The sequence below is a fragment of the Notolepis coatsorum genome (genome assembly GCF_963971535.1).
Source record: "Notolepis coatsorum genome assembly, chromosome: 1".
In the NCBI taxonomy this organism is placed as follows: domain Eukaryota; kingdom Metazoa; phylum Chordata; class Actinopteri; order Aulopiformes; family Paralepididae; genus Notolepis; species Notolepis coatsorum.
In genome coordinates, this window is record NC_140165.1 from 144,758,042 (window position 1) to 144,775,491 (window position 17,450).

Sequence of the window (17,450 nt, forward strand, 5' to 3'; positions counted from 1 at the left end):
TATTCTTGTTTACCAGTGAGGAGATCCGGTACAAGAATCGAGTTTGTTGGTTGACATGTGTTCTAATCCCTCTCTCCACCTCTCTCTCTCTCTCTCTCTCTCTCTCTCTCTCTCTCTCTCTCTCTCTCTCTCTCTCTCTCTCTCTCTCTCTCTCTCTCTCTCTCTCTCTCTCTCCCTATTTCCCAGGTCAGAGTCAGGCTCCTACTACAGGTAAATCCTTGCATTATGATCAGGGAACCTTGGGTACTCTTGTGTCATCTCCATTCCTCAGTACTGCCGGTTGCTCTTTTAGACAACCTTTTCAAACCACCTCCTCTCATTGCCTCCCTCCTCTCTTTGCCCCCCTCCCCCGCCTTCAAAGCTTTCATCTGCTTCCCAAAATTGGCAGTGCCACCCACTGTTGCAGAGGCAGGGATGAGGGACTCAATTAGCTGCTGGGAAGTGCATGCTGTGACACGGGAGGTACCTCTAGGTGCTCCTGGTATGCGAGGTCACACCGAACACACTATATCATCTCCTCATATAAGCGAGTGGGAAAAGGGAGCTGGAGCTGGGAGGCAGGCTATATGAAGTGATACAGGTTGCCTGCCACAGCGTGTTGTAATGTATGTAGGTCAATGCCTTTGCTACGAAAAAGCTGCAACATCAAAAGTATCCAGAGAGACTAGGGAGTATTACAGATTCCACTGCAGTGGAGGCTGGAAGTGGAGTGATGTGTGTGCGTGTGTGTGCGTGTGTGTGTGTGTGTGTGTGTGTGTGTGTGTGTGTGTGTGTGTGTGTGTGTGTGTGTGTGTGTGTGTGTGTGTGTGTGTGTGTGTGTGTGTGTGTGTGTGTGTGTGTGTGTGTGTGTGTGTGTGTGTGTGTGTGTGTGTGTGTGTGTGTGTGTGTGTGTGTGTGTGTGTGTGTGTGTGTGTGTGTGTGTGTGTGTGTGTGTCATTCATACATGGCTTTTAGGGCCAGAGCCACAGGGTCGTGCTGGCTATCCACCTGTGGCCCCTAAGCCAGAGTTGCGTATGGCCAAGGGCGGGGCTGGGTATGGCCAAGGGCGGGGCTGGTCCTGGGTCTGCTGATGGAGGAGCCCAGGGCAGCCAGGTGGTGATGAAGAAGGCTGTGACCGTCCAGAGCTCCAGACCTCAGCCAGGTGCTTCAGGGGCCACCATGGCCCAGCAGGGTGAGTGTCCCGGGATCACTGGGGAGTGTCCCTGTTCTGAAATGCCTATTAAGATAAGTGCATGTGGAGTTAATACCAAAATTGCACTACTCCCCATTCCGACCTTGGACTTATCCTTGGTGGTAAGTTGCTCAAAACAAGTTGCACATGTGGAAGTGTCTCAAGATATTCAGACTTTCATCTTAAGTTAATTTTGACTGTGTGATACAGGCTTCCGAGAAAAGGTGGAATAAATCCAACGCCTCTTGTGACCATTTTCCATGTTGTCTGCTTTGATACTATTATTTACATGTGTCCTTATGGAATGCAATAGAATCTAAATGTAGGACAGCTTATTGTGTCTTTCCTGATGCGGTTGATATGAAAAATAAAAACTGTTAACAATACATGAGCCGTTTAAACCACAGTGTTCTAATTAAGATCCGTTGTCATTCACGTGTTAGTACCGACTCATCCAGGGTGGTCAGCTGAAGAGGCGAGCTTGACACCCACGTGTAGATCTGTCCAACTGAGACCACTGTCACCTGACCAAATCATCTTTACATCTTGTACCATGATTGTGCTTGGAGACCGCCACAAAAAAACTTCATCTGCGTTTGGCCCCTTTCTCTTCTCTCAGCCTGTTATGAAAGTGACTACGGGCTGCTATAACTGATTGCTGGCTAAATGGGAGTGGATGTTAAATTAAATAATTTGCCATTATTTTATGAAGATATTACCTATTCTAGGCTATTCGTCTCACCTATATTTTATATTTTTATAGCCTGTTATGAGCATCAAAGGGTGTTGAACGGTGACAAACAGACCACAGCCCATTGATTATCAAATCCTTTGCACAAACTTTTTAAAACATTCTAAACACACACACATGCACGCACGCACGCACGCACGCACGCACGCACGCACACACACACACTGACACACACACACACACACACACACACACACTGACACACACACACACACACACACACACACACACACACACACACACACACACACACACACACACACACACACACACACACACACTCACGGAGGAAAGATTAGCCTACTGGCATCTTGACGCATCCGCTCTATTATGACATCTGACTGATTTATGAACGTTGAGGAACCTGACGTTCACAGTGATTGTCATAGTTGTTTTGGAATATATGTACTAATATTTAAAAAGAAAAATGTGTTATTGTTGTTCAGTATGTCTAACTGATTGGTGGATGTGCTTCAGATTAAACTGGGGTTACAATGTACATGCATTGACTGACATTCACCTGGGGATCTACCTGTCCTCTTTAAATATGTAATGTACTCCTTCATTTGTACACACTGATGAAGGCCAGATGGACAAAAACATTCTGTGACATGAACAATTAAATCAAGTGAATGGAATATTTCTGAATATGGCCCTCTCTTCATAGAATGATTACATGCATCAAGGATAATGCACCAGGTGGTCAGATTGCCGTGGCAGAGACTTGTGGCCACCCATAGAACCCATTTTGATTCAGATATCTCGAGGTTACAGGTTCCCCCCCTCGCCTTAGACTTAGCATAACTTTGGAGCATTATTTTTCATCCCTTTCCGACAAGCTAGGCTGACAGGGTACCGTTGAATACTTTAGGTTGTTTAAAAGTTTCATATGATACCAGTATCTTCACTCTAGCTTTAAAACGGACCAACCTCTGAAAGACAGTCCCGCCAGCAGGTCTCAGAGGGTTAAAGGAAAGTGTGTTTTAAAGGGAATGAGGGAGACATACTCATTGAAAAAGCTAGTCTTCAACCCTCCCTAGACCGGCAAGTGGGGGGCAAAATGCGCACAACAACCAGGAAGGGAGGGAAGGGAATTGGCATAACGCTAAATTGGGATAAAAAAAAGAATAAAAAAAAATGGGGGAGAAAAAGTAGGCCCAAAACTTCTCCAAGAAACAAATCTGGCAAGGTGCTATAGAAAACTAAATATTTAAATATTGCTGATGCGCTGCCCTATTTCACAGATAAGCACCCGCGTAGCAAAGGTCTGAATATGAACATCTTCTCCCGCTTATCTTTTGTATTAAGTCTGAGGACTTCAGCACAGTGCTTAAGTCCGCAACTCTGAATTGGGGCCCCAAGTGTCCCAATCGAAAAAGTATAAAATATTGTAAAACTAAGCATTGCATGGGGATTCACTAGTCGTCTCATGTATTGAATCATGCACTGCATCCAATGGGCGATTAACTTGGGGCGTGAGGTCAATTGAGGTTAAGGTTAGGGTTGAGGTAGGGATGGTTCTATATATGAGATACCTGGATTTTAGGGAGTCCCAGGCTTACATGTGGTTGTATGTCCAACAGATGCAGATGGGGGTGCCTACTCCTCTAGTGCAGCTCATTCAGAGCAGAGAGCATCTGCTGCGGCCCGGGAGGAGAGGATGCAGCCCGCCCGACAGCAAGCACCCCCAGCTGAGGAGGACGACGATGTCAATGACTATGATTCAGATGAAACCAGTGAGTTCACTAAGTTCATTCATTTAGACCACTGGTATAGCTAGCCATGTATATCTATTTTCATTTACTCTCATATACAATATGACTTGAGTGACATTTTCCATTTCCATTTGTTTTCAGTGCCATTTCAAATGGATTACATTTTGACATACATGATAGAGTATTATGCACTTCCCATATTTGGCACTTGCCTAATCTGATCCAGTCAACATTTTATGTGGGGCCTGCATGGGATTTCAATGGGCTAATTTATGGGCCCTAGTTGACTTTGTCCACAGGTTTCACTATGGGTCCACATGTTTTCCGACATGGATTTAATATGGGCTGTGGTTGGGTTAAAGATATAGGGCCTACTTGTTTTAACCTGGTGAGGACCATACCCAAGCTTTCTTGGCACAGAAAGGATTCCCTCTTTTCAGTCTGCGGCCCTGGTAATATTTAACCATATTAATTGTCCAATAGTTCTGGCAAACAGCATGTATCATTCTTGCAGAATTTACCGAGCTTGAAGTTGATAAATGGTCGGCACCACATGTTACCAGAGCATGAGAATCAATTGCATAGTAAGGTAGAGGAGGATGTAGAATTAGTCAATAGTGAGACATAAAGCATGTAATTGAGGGATGAGAATGGTGTCATGCCATGTCGTCGTACGTCATGCTCTGTGCCTTCAGCGCAGAACGGCCTTTATTCCCACCCAGGGGGATCGGGTGGTAATTTACTCCATGGAGGTCTGGGAATACGGCACAGTGCAAATAATTTGGGATACAACCAACGCTGACAGGATATAGATTCCCCCCCTGTGTGAAAATGGCAGGAATAACAATGGTTTCATAGGGCCTGTCCTCTGTGGAGTTGCGAGTGCGAGGACAGTGTGGCATCGACTGGTCTCAATAGCTCAGCTGGTGATAACTGCCTCAGTGTATTCCTCTCCAGTGACTCTCTGTCTTCTTATAGACCTTTTCAAGGGAATGGACCTGTCTCAAACCCTGCCCTCTTTTCTTGATCCTCCAATCACAACTGTCGCTTACCTCGGACAAACTTGGTTTGTCCGAGGTAAGCGACAGTTGTGATTGGAGGATCAAGAAAAGGGGCAGGGTTTGAGACAGGTCTATTACGTTGCTAGGGAACAGCTTGGGCCCAATTTTATTTCCTGTCTGCCGTTGATATTAGCAAACACTGGAACAGGAAGTACACTTTTGAATGAGTTGTTAAGTTTCAAAAGCTTCTATTATGTCCTGGTGAACTCTAAATCTCATGGGGTTTTCTGTGCTCAGTTGCAAAGAACTATGTTTGTCAAATGTGTGTTGTTGTGTATGAATACATTTAAAGTAGGCTGATGATATTTACTTGATGTCGGTTGTATGTAGTGTGTATGTAATAATACAAGTTGTATTATCTGTTTGGTGTTGGAGAGATTCTGGAGCTCTGGGCCTCTGAACCTGGTGGCTGGAGGCTAACCTCTGCACTGCGGTGTTAACTGTTAAAAATGAGGAAATAAACAAACCAGAGATTGATTATTTTGTCCCCAGAAAGCTACAGTCCATGAAAAGATTCTTGTTCAGCTGTTTACTGTATACAGAAAATGCAGTAGCATAGTATTTCGTTTTCTTTTTCTACCCAGCACCTTATTTTATGAACCCAGACATTTTTCTTTTTAGATCATGTGCTTCTGCTTTGTCATGAATTCTCTCATATTCCCTGGCTGCAGGAATTTTATGTTTCGTTTTTTTTTTGGGGGAAATGTAATCGTCTCATTATGATTCAATACCATGTTCAGAGGTGCTGCTCAGTTGGCAGCTCGAGCCCTTGCTCTTCTTGTTCATGTTATTTGGGTGATTGTTGGAGCATGAGGTGGAAAAGGACGAGATGCTAAATTAATTTCTATGCAAACGATAGCAGTAATGAAGGATTGTCTTAATATTCATGTCAATCAGATCCTGATATTCCAGTATTTATCTGCCCCGTGGCATTAAGCTCATGTTGTTAAGCTCATACCAACAGGCAAGAGTCTCTTTTCACGTATTGATGCTTTTCATTATTATTCTAAAGCGGACACATTGTCTCTCTCCAGTCCAATCTAATGACTGCGCTGTGTCTCTTTCAGCCACTCTGGGCGCTCTAGAGTTCAGTCTACTTTACGAGCAGGAAAGCAACAGTCTCCACTGTAGCATCCTCAGAGCCAAGGTACTACCCTTCTCTTTATGCTTTCAGAGAAAATCAAAAGGAAGTGGGTTAATAAAAAATAATAGATAAGTTCCTCAATGCTCCGTAAATGTGTACTGGTCCCTACTGTCCCTGCTTGACGATGACCACGGTGCTTATTTCTCCTCTCCCAGGGTCTGAAGCCAATGGATTCTAATGGACTGGCAGATCCTTATGTCAAACTACATCTGCTGCCAGGGGCTAGCAAGGTGAATTAATGATCACTTTTATATTTTTTTTTATTTCCTGTGTATCTCGATGGGGGGGGGGCAGTGGCTAGTGGTTATATTATCGTATAGCTTACGCTCTGCTCGTAGTGGAACCTTATCCCTTTCAATCTAATTCTGAATAAAAATGTCTCCACATGTGTAGGCGCCGTAATGGAGGTCTCTTTATTATGATTCAGTATTCTAGTTTTGTTGTATTATTAGTTGTACTGTCACTTTAGGTGGTGGGCGTGCTCACGGGGGTGTGGCGCTAATGGGAGCGTCTTATGGAATTTCATTCACCTTTTCACGTCTGACAGTTCTCGTGTTTGACAGTACTCAGAGGTTGACAGTTCTCGGAGAGAGGGGGTGAGAGTTAGGAGAGCATATTTTCTTTTGACCGCAATAACGCAATACCGCAAAGTGCAAATCGTATTTTGTTTGTCTCATGATGAAGCGAAAGAATAAATGCCTTAAAAGTATTTCCTGGACGTGGAACGGAGTTATTTCATGTCGCGCGTCAATTGTTTGAACTCCTCCGCTCAGCCCCTCGGCACTACCTGTCTATGACAGTTTACTGCCGCAACAACATGTACACACCTATCCGCCTGGCCACACCCACATCCGCTCCTCTACATAAGTGGGGACGTGGCCATACTAACAGCTCCTTCCCAAGTCTTTCACCACCGAAGGCGAAGACCACGGGGTCCTCAGTGAGTCCGAGCAGAGCGCTCGCTATACTCATATAACTATGGTTATAGGATAACCGTATGTTATATTATCGTATAGCTTACGCTCTGCTCGTAGTGGAACACAGGAGCTGGGCAGAGCGGAAGCTCGACAAATGTACCCGCTGAGGCCCCCCACAACCATCAGAACCGGGGAGGACCCGAGCCCCCAGACCCCCCTAGAGGGGGACAGGAGGGAATCGGATCCGACTGTGCGAAGAGGGTTTAGCAACTCAAACACACAGGGTGAGCAGATCGTGGGACTTACCTTCACACAGAAGAACCCGCAACTACACAGGCGCGCATCCCACATGCCACTAGGGAACGAACGGGAAGAAAAAAAACCGTGGCCATACTAACAGCTCCTTCCCTATTTTCACCACCGACAAGTGTCTGTATACACCACTTGAGTTTAGTGCCGAAATAGTTGTTGGAAAGGAGCTACGTGGACATTGTATCTTATTTTTCTCTCTCTCGCCAATTTACGAGAAAAGCTAAGACATAATGTTTGCACCTTCGGAGGGTTTGGACGCTCGCAACGTCACCCTTCACCAGCGCTTCTCCATTGCCGCGTCCTCCGTGCGTCGTGGGCCGTCTCTGACTCCACGGTCGTGGCAGTCGGATACGCCCGGGCGGCGCCCGGTGGTGAGTCTGCCTCTCCGAGGGGCCGTTGAGCCTCCATCTCCCGTGAGATGGCCTGGTTCCGGCCCTGGTTCCCCCGCCAGTGGACAGTCGGCCGATAGGCCGACAGCTCCTCTGGTGGCTGGGGATTTGCGACGCAGACTCTTCGCCTCTGCTCACTCTCGTCGTAGGGCGGCGAGCTGCAGGGGCGAACGGCCGGGCTTTGAGGTTGTGCTGGAGCCGGACGAGAGTTCTCTTGCCTCGTCTCCATTTCCGATGGAGACTGAGGATCATATGGAGGGGGCGAGAGCTCTCTTGTTCGAAGCCCCAGTGGAGACGTATCATTCTCCCCCTCGGGGTGTGGCAGGGAGTGTTGCGTCTCCTTGGGGGTCCCTTGTTCTCCAGTGTTGGGTTAGAACTTCCGACCCTGAGACAAGATGCCGAGCTATCTGCCACGTCGGATGGTGGTGCCCGACATGGCAGCCTCCCGTACGTGAGGGACGCGAGTGACGTGGAGGGGCAAGGGGAGTTGCTTGCCTTGTTCCCCGAGTTCATGGCAGCCGCCGCAGCCGCTAATGGCGTGGCGTTGCCGCAGCCTCTGCCTGCACCTGTTCCTGATGACATGATAGGTCATCTCTGGCAACGTCGTCCTGTGAGAGAGACGGGCGTTGTCTGCCCATTCTTCCCATCATGGAGGCCTACGTGAAACAGGGACAGGTAATCTCCCGCATCACTGGCCTTACCCCCGCCTACGTGCCAGTCACGCGGGTGACGGGTTTGGTCCAGGGGCCAAAGGACGGGGTGCCTCGGCCGATGGCATCCATACTTTGTCCCGAAATGGTGTGGGAGCCGTTGCGTAAGCCGGTTCCCCAAGGGAAATTGGCTAGGCAGATGGCTAATTGGAGTGACCAGGTGTACATCGCCGCGACTCAGAGCCTAGCTGCGACTTCCAACATCACGCAGCTAGCGCGCTACATGTCGGGGATGATGGCGGGCGGGTCGGTATTGAATGACCATCAGCAATATCTTCACGCCCAGGCGGCTGGAGCCATCCTGCACCTTACCCAGCTGCAGGCGATAGCCGCCGGGAAGGAGCGCACCCTGGCCCCCTCTCCGATGCTGGGCTATTCGGGTCGGCCATGCAGCAGATGACGGCAGCTTGCAGAGAGATGGAGGAGGAGCGCTCTGTGCTCCAACCCCATTTCCCCCGACCCGATGCCACCAGTGATGGCCGGAAAAAGCAACGCCGGCAGAGGACCGCGACCGTTGCCTCCGCCACCACCGTCGCCGCTACTTCATATAATTTTTGTTACTAAATAAAAGGTCCCTCCTGGTGAGGGACTGTTTTTTGTTACAAACTCTATGTTTATTCACTTTATATTGGGGATACGAATCACGATGTATAAACCCTCACCTACTTGTGGGGTTGTGTGTTTTTAGAGAGTAGGACTTGTAAATTGTTCTGGTCGCTATAATTATGTGTGCTTAGCAAGGCCTCTTGCTAGCACTCGGTCGAAAGACTTGTCTTCCCTCATCATGAAGAAGACCGTGTTCTTCTTGCAGTAGTAAGAGTGAACTTTACCTTTTTTATCTGAGGGGGTTGTGTGTATTCTGTTACGTTTGGGGAAACATGGCATCGAGTCCACAACCAGGTTAGAGTGTTAGCCTACAGAAGTAATCATATATGTAGCTTGTACCGAGGTCTTTGACCCTCTCTTTAAACGTGTTTTCTCTTTACTTGGTGAAGTACATAGACACGGGTGACGTGTTCGCACATGAGCCTAAAGCCTTGTATATAAAAACCTGTTCGCAAACGAGTTTATCGTCTGTGGCTGGCGTGCAGATGGTTGAGCTTATCCTAGTGGATATACGCTTTTTCATGAAGCATGCTAGGTAAACTGGTATCATCGCTGCTTGTTTGTTTTCATCGTATCCGGGGTATGGGGTCACAAAGGGGTGAACTGATAAACCCTGCCCCCCTTTTTCCTGATTGGCCAGGGGGTTGGACCTGCTGTTCTTCGGTCTTCCTGTCACGCTGTTGGGTCAGCGCGTCACAGGGTAGGGAGAGGGGGGGGGAGTTCCCTGGTCCCACGCCATATTTGGGCAGGTGGGTCACGGAATTCTCCCCGCCATAGAATACGTCACTGGGCACGTTTCTATTGGTCGTGTGGCTTCCGTGAGTTTTTTCAGGCTCCATGTTGTGGACCGCTGTTATTGTCAAGATTGAGTTATGCGGTGCGTGGAAACTTGTTTTCTGCTCTGCGCTCTGTTACATATGTATTCTCTTTTATACAGAGCAGGGTTGACAGGGGTGTTTTCCCTCAGACGCGTCATATGGGACCCATATCTGTGTCTCTTGGCCAGCTTCCTGCCGCTCGTCCCAGGGGGCTTGGAGGGAACGTTATCTGGGTTCTTGTTAGAATTACCATTGATGTGTTTTGGGTCTCGACGTGTACATAGTGCTGGCCCTGGGTGCTTCTGTATGGAACCACGCATGGGCTGGCGCGCCTTGGTTGCTCATCATGGAAACAGCGTTTTTTATGGAGCAACTAGGATGGAGATTTTATCTCTTCCGAGCGCCAGTGTACTAGGTTAGTCTCGACGAATTCTCATTAATCTCTTGGGGGAGATGACGGAATAGATCAAATCATTGGCGGAGCGGTCTCACGCCCTTGGGGTGGGCCACCGGGCGAGGTGCATTCATGTTCTGACCGTCTTGGTGGCACCCTCTGTGATGTTTTAGATCGACACGCGTACCTACCCCTCTCTTAGGACTGGGGATAGTGGCGTGATTAGGACACGGGACTGGTTCTGGTCGCGCCGGACCAGGTCAGTTAACCCGTTGTCCGCCGGGGCGCAGATCTGCTGTTCTGGTACCCTGAAGGACTTTGTGCTTTTTCGGGGGGAAAATGCCGGGTTGGCCCGGGCGTTGCAGGGTTTGATGTTATGGAGGTGTGTTCATGGTTGTGTCACTGCGTGTTATCCTTCATTGTTGCTTGGTCCATATAGTGTTGTACCTTGCGCTGTGCTAAGGAGCCTGGTCCTTCTCCATTATTTTTCGCCCCTCTCTTCCCCTGCTTGGCGGGGCTGGGAGGGGGCTGTCGAGGTGGTTTTATTGTACCCCTCTGGCATCCCTGTGTACGTCCCGGTCCGCCGGGCCCAGGTCCGGACTCGTTCTCGTCGACCTGTTGGCCTGGGTTAACCCCTTCTTGAAAACTGAAATGCTTGTACTGCTGTATAGCCGGTGTATACGCACAGTTGTGTTTCGGAGTCTTTCTTGGGGGGGTTAAGGGAACAACCGCCTCCTGTTAAACTAAACATAGGGAGGTGGTTGGTTCCCTGATGTGTTGATAGCGGAGTCAACTCTCGGGTTAGACCGGGCTTGACCCCGTCTGCCTGCGAGTGTGCCCCCGCACTTTTTATGATGTCTGCCAATCATGTCAGCCTTCTCTGCCTCTGCCTCTCTAGGGGGTCGGGTTTTTGTGGAGGCTGCGACATGGTGCACAGCATACCGAACGCCCCTTCCGCCGGGGTGCTGTTCTCAGTAGACCCCTTAAGTGCCTGTCTAGTCCGCAGTGCTCCGGGCACAGGTCGAGTTATGCTTTTGACCTGTTGCCAGGATTGAGGGGTCAACCTCTTAGGGAGTTGTCTCCCCGGTGCGCTGCCTGGCCCCACAGTGTTGTGGGGGTGTAGCCTCTGTGGAGTGCTTCAGGGCGGCGTGCTGTAGGGGGGAAGGGCCTGCTCTTGGATTGGGCCCTGTCCGATACGCTGGCAATGTGGGGGGTGGTGTCACTAGTGACCGTCTGGTGGGGTCTCGATGCTGCGGCATCGCTGGCCTCACCAGGCCCTCTTTCCGGGGGGTCCTGACCCTCAGGCTGTTCCTGGGGCTGGGTCCTCCTTCGCGCTCCGCTGCTACGGCCTTGCCACGGGGTTGGGTTCTTGACCTTGACCCTGTGATGTTAGGGACAGTAACAGGTTTTTTTTCTTCCCGTTCGTTCCCTAGTGGCATGTGGGATGCGCGCCTGTGTAGTTGCGGGTTCTTCTGTGTGAAGGTAAGTCCCACGATCTGCTCACCCTGTGTGTTTGAGTTGCTAAACCCTCTTCGCACAGTCGGATCCGATTCCCTCCTGTCCCCCTCTAGGGGGGTCTGGGGGCTCGGGTCCTCCCCGGTTCTGATGGTTGTGGGGGGCCTCAGCGGGTACATTTGTCGAGCTTCCGCTCTGCTCAGCTCCTGTGTTCCACTACGAGCAGAGCGTAAGCTATACGATAATATAACATACGGTTATCCTATAACCATAGTTATATGAGTATAGCGAGCGCTCTGCTCGGACTCACTGAGGACCCCGTGGTCTTCGCCTTCGGTGGTGAAAGACTTGGGAAGGAGCTGTTAGTATGGCCACGTCCCCACTTATGTAGAGGAGCGGATGTGGGTGTGGCCAGGCGGATGGGTGTGTACATGTGGAGAAATTCTATTCAGAATTAGATTGAAAGGGATAAGGTTCCACTACGAGCAAAGCGCTCGCTATACTCATATAACTATGGTTATAGGATAACCGTATGTTATATTAGGCTGAAATCCTCCAACAGGTTCAAGCCTGACACCTTGTGGTACAAACATACTAATTGCCTATATGAGATAATATGACATATATATATATATATAGTGGCTCAGAAGGTAGAGCGGTCACCTGGTAATCAGAAGGTTCTAGGTTCAATTCCGGCTCCTCTCAGCAGTGTGTTGAAGTGTTCTTGAGCAGGTCGGGACCTTGCATGGTTGCCTCCGCCATTGGTGTGTGAATGTGTGAGGGAATGGGTGAATTTGAGGCATAAGTTGTAAAGCACTTTGGACAATGCAGTCCATTTACAATTCCATTAATTATTTTATTATGTATTATTATTAGGGCTGTCAGTTTATCGCGTTAATTAGATTAATTAATTACACAGCAAATTATCGCAAAAATTAACTCAAAATTAATTACAACAAAAAGAAATTATATATATATTAATTTTTATCTCATTCATTCCATAAGAACGTAGAATACTCATTTACAGACTTTTTTTTAATATGGCCATTTGCATGTTCTTGGTATCTGATTCTAGGGGCATCTATGGATCTCAGGGAATGTAATCCCAGTGTCAGAAATACTGTGTATGTTACTAGGCTTGAGTAAATTGTAATGAACCAAATGAGAATATCAATAAAAAAATTTGTATATTTGACTGTGAACACCATGCTCAAATTGACCAGACCTGAAAAATCTAAGCAAATTAATAGATGGAAGATGATTAAACAGAAGGTTTTGTAGATAAAGTACTGAATTCTGCCATCCGGACACATGCAATTTGAAATATGATTATAGAATATAGAATATCAGACATAAAATGGTTATGCGATTAAAATGTGATTAATTATATTAATTAATTACAAATCCTGTAATTAATTAGATACATTTTTTTAATCGCCTGACAGCACTAATTATTATTTGATATACAGTAGGTCTGTTGTCCCTCAAATTATTGCCAGTTGTCTTGCCCTAATCTTTTGTGTTGTGTTGCAGTCTAATAAGCTACGCACCAAGACCCTGAGGCACACCCGCAACCCTTCTTGGAATGAGACCCTTACTTACCACGGGCTCACAGATGATGACATGCAACGCAAAACCCTCAGGTAGATACCTCACGCAGACAGACATACACCTGCTCATGAACATGATACTTAGCAGATCACGCTATAATTTTTGGCACCATCATCGTACATTATCTGTCCTCAGATGATTCCCATCATGGCACAGACCACTCCGAATGATTGATGTTCTCTCTTGGGTTTTGTGCAGGCTCTCCGTCTGTGATGAAGACAAGTTTGGGCATAATGAATTTATAGGAGAGACCAGAGTGGCACTGAAGAAACTGAAGCTGAACCAGAAGAAAAACTTCAGCGTGTGTCTAGAGAGAGTAGTTCCTGTATGTAATCCTCACTAACAGTTCAGTGATACTATTCTCTTGTTTGTTTGAATTGCTTATTGACCCTGGCTGTCATTCTGTTTCCACTGCAGACAAAGAGGACGGCAGCAGCCGGAGGAGCTCGAGGCATTTCACTCTACGAGGATGAGGTAGTGTTTTATTACTAGCATGTCTCAGCGTGATGGATGCCTCTATAAATTCCTACAAATCGTGTCGTATATATCGCCCCGTGAATCATCTCTCTAACCCACACTCTCAACCTCTTATCTCTCACTTATCAGCAAGGGAAAGACGGTGCTGAGGTGGAGGAGCGCGGCCGAGTCCTGATCTCTCTCATGTATAGCACCCAGCAGAACCGTCTCCTCGTGGGTGTGGTGCGCTGTGTGCACCTGGCTGCCATGGATGCTAATGGATACTCTGACCCGTTTGTCAAAATGTACGCTCCATGACTGTACTGTAGGATAATTGGAGTTATGACCAGGCCACGTGCTATATCTTCAGAAACAGAAAGCAACCATGCAATGTTAAAGGGATAGTTCAGATTGAACCCTTGCCCTATTTCCTATTTACCAATGACGTTACCAACTCTGTCTAGTTAGCCACAAACCGATGCAGTCAATGGGGTCAAACTCATGTCTGTACAAGCTGACTGAAAACAACTGAAATCTACTTTGTGTACACTGTGGAGTAGATTTCAGTTGTCTTGAGTCAGCTTGTACAGATAGGAGCTTGACCTAAGCATGGACAGCTCTGAGAATTGAGTGATTGATTGATTGAACACTTTATTAACAGATTGCAGAATGGGTACAATACAGTACGGCTCAATACAAACAACAAGAGGATGCAGACCAGAAAAATACTTTCGTCTTGTTTACATCAGGGTCCTCCATTTTCAATTCATCAAGACATTTATGACATATAACACATACAAATATAAAAAAAATATATAATTTACTAGAGACTTGGTGTGCGGCAATAAGTGGAGAAGTTTGTAATACAAATATTTACTCAAGCTATTAGGCACATAATCTATCTGTGCTCACAGAGCTATGGAACAACGAGACAGCCTTTACAAATAGACTTTATAGTGATGCATCAAGTATAAATGCTCCCTCAGTATGTTATTTGACTAATAGCTATTTTACTAATAAACTTTCTTATTTTTGCATCCTAAGTGGTTTGCTCAAATCTGTATGCAGAACAGTATCAAAAACCTTAGTTTATATCTTGTGTACAGATGTCTGAGGCCTGACATGGGGAAGAAGGCTAAGAACAAAACCCAGACTAAGAAGAAGACGCTGAACCCAGAGTTTAATGAGGTGGGTAATGAAAAGGAATGCCTCAGCTTTTCTCTTTTGTTCACCATTAAAGCTTCAATTAATTAAGGTATTGGACACAAAGTGTGAAATGTAACATCTTTGTTGTTGATTGAGAATTAATCTACATTTCAGGAATTCAGCTATGATATCAAACACAGTGATCTGGCCAAGAAGACTTTAGACATCTCTGTTTGGGACTATGATATTGGGAAAAGCAACGACTACATCGGTAGGTTATTTTGAAGAATTGATAAGTATCATCATGTTAAACTCTTTCCGTGCCACTCACGAGATATCTCGTGTTTTTTTATAGGTGGTTGAAAGCCACTCACGAGATTTCTCGGATTATTATTATTTTTTTTTTTTGCGATCTGAAATCATATTGCATCACCCGAGCCTACCCGAGTATAGCCGAGCGGCGCTGGCGATCATTGTGGAAAAAAGCGCCCCCTGTCGTCTCCCAGATGACATAAGTGATTTTGGAATGGACTCAATGAAAATGAATGGGGAAAAAAATCCGGTACTCCACATTTTCCAGTCCACTGATCCAGCCGGGGTTACCACAGTTCATTCTGGAACCTCAGATCCCCGCTGATCATGGAGTTCCACTGTATCGCGTTGGATCCATACACGTATCGATTTTTTCGAATGGTGATCAGGAATTGGAATATACCAGTTGGATACCATCTGATGTCAGGTAAAGACTCTATGTTATCAGTGTTAGGATAATCAGAGTAAGTTTGATGAAGTTATAAGCTGTTTTGTGAAATGTCTTCTTTCGGTTTCACTGTAAAAGTCCATGAGGAAATCAACGGGCGATTATCCGTGCGCGGCTCGAATGTGCTTGCGTGCAAGTATAATATTGATCATCTAGCGTTTATTTGAAAACGATTCATAAAAAGGCAGACGAATATCAACGTTGTGGAATATTCCAGTAAAAGGCGATTTTCATAGAATGCTCCAGAATGGGCTGTTTATCTGAAAACGGGTGCTTTTCTAAATGCTCTGAAACGGAAATGCCGCGATAAAAAAACAATCTGCCTTGACAGCACTGACTGGCAAATAGTCTTTGATAATGCGATGGGCAGATTAGACACATAGCCATAATTTAAAACATAGATTAGGCGATATTAACATTAACATTGGCGCCGATGGTGGCATTCAGCCGGTAAAAAGGGAAACCCGGCGTGGCGCTCAAAGTGTGGTAGAATCTGTAATGCCGTCAAACAGTGACCTAATAGGCAAAAGAGCTTGGTATTGGTAAATAACTGCATTTATATAGAGCTTTTATCAAAAGTGCTGTACAATTTATGCCTCTCATTCACCCATTCACTCAGACATTCACTCCGACGGCGGAGGCAACCATGCAAGGTGCCAACCTGCTCATCGAGAGCAGTTAGGGGTTAAGTGTCTTGCTTAAAGACACTTCAACACGCTGCCGGGAAGGGCTGGTATCACAACTTCTCTACCTCCTGAGCTGAGCCACCCCCATATTGCACTTTGTTTACATTTTTTGCCGGACCCGGAGCGTGTGGCTCTATACGAGGAAATGTTGCTCACTGACTGACTGGCTGACTCCCCATTGTTGAAACTCCCCATTGGCCGGCTTAATTAGACTTGCCTAGTCATGTGGTTAATCTGGTTAAAAAGCTACGAAAGTTTAGTAGAAAAATTATTGCTGACACTGTATTACTCTGTCTTGGATTATGGTGATGTAATATAGAGACATGCTGCTGATACTAGGGATGGGCGTGAGTAGCTATGAGAAAAATCGAGAAAAAAAATCTAAATTGTAAATTGTTATGAAAAAAAAAGTACTATTTTATTTCCATTTTCTTTTTTTACATATCTTTTCACATGTATGTGTAAGATTATAACTGTTTGTTGGTTTCCTTAAACATATAAACGTGAATGAACAAAAATAAGCGAAAAACAAAATAATAAAATCTAATATATATATTTTTTACATTTTTTCTTTTTTTCCTTTTCGAGTAATACACGATCAATCGAGTATAGCATGCGATCCATCGATCTGGATTTTTCTTTAAAATGCCCATCCCTAGCTGATACCACCCATAAGCCCTTAGTTGCTATATGTCACTCTGCTCTTAGATGTATTACCTACAGTATATATCACTCTGCTCTTACTGTAGATGTATTACTGGTGATACCTACAGTATGTCACTCTGCTCTTAGATGTATTACTGGTGATACCTACAGTATGTCACTCTGCTCTTAGATGTATTACTGGTGATACCGTCAGTATGTCACTCTGCTCTTAGATGTATTACTGGTGATACCTACAGTATATGTCACTCTGCTCTTAGATGTATTACTGGTGATACCTACAGTAGCCATCACTGTAGTCTCTATGAAAAGGTTTGCTGGCCCTCTCTCTCTGTGAGATGAGATCAACATTGGTATATGTTTATTTACAAAGCGCTCCTAAACACATTACCAACTGACATTACCTCACTACTAGACTTCAATGCAGGAGCTTATCACACCCGTTCTCAGGACTGGATTATACTACATGTTCCTCGGGTCAATTCCATACTTGGAAAGACTGCTTTTGAGCTCCGGACTACTACTAAGTACACAGCACGTTAAAGTTAGACTCTCTGGTGACATTGAGACATTTAAAAAAATTTGCTTTAGCATCTTATTGATTTTGAATGTAATTGTTTTAACCAATGCTAATTGTAACTGAGGGGTACAATTCCCTGACTGTATTGATAAGTATGGTATCATT

The 17,450-nt window shown here is 46.0% G+C and overlaps 1 protein-coding gene across 1 annotated transcript in view; it reads left to right on the top strand.

The window, feature by feature from the left end:
• Positions 1–17,450, top strand: part of LOC311229887 (rabphilin-3A-like) — a gene marked incomplete at its 3' end in the record, with an annotated part of 75,897 nt that overhangs the window by 48,906 nt on the left and 9,541 nt on the right. Inside the window, 11 exon segments of the mRNA XM_084315956.1 lie at positions 955–1,031; positions 1,033–1,177; positions 3,506–3,658; positions 5,766–5,845; positions 5,998–6,072; positions 12,977–13,086; positions 13,253–13,379; positions 13,472–13,528; positions 13,661–13,815; positions 14,617–14,698; positions 14,831–14,927. Of these exon segments, the coding sequence (XP_084172082.1) occupies positions 955–1,031; positions 1,033–1,177; positions 3,506–3,658; positions 5,766–5,845; positions 5,998–6,072; positions 12,977–13,086; positions 13,253–13,379; positions 13,472–13,528; positions 13,661–13,815; positions 14,617–14,698; positions 14,831–14,927 (1,158 nt within the window).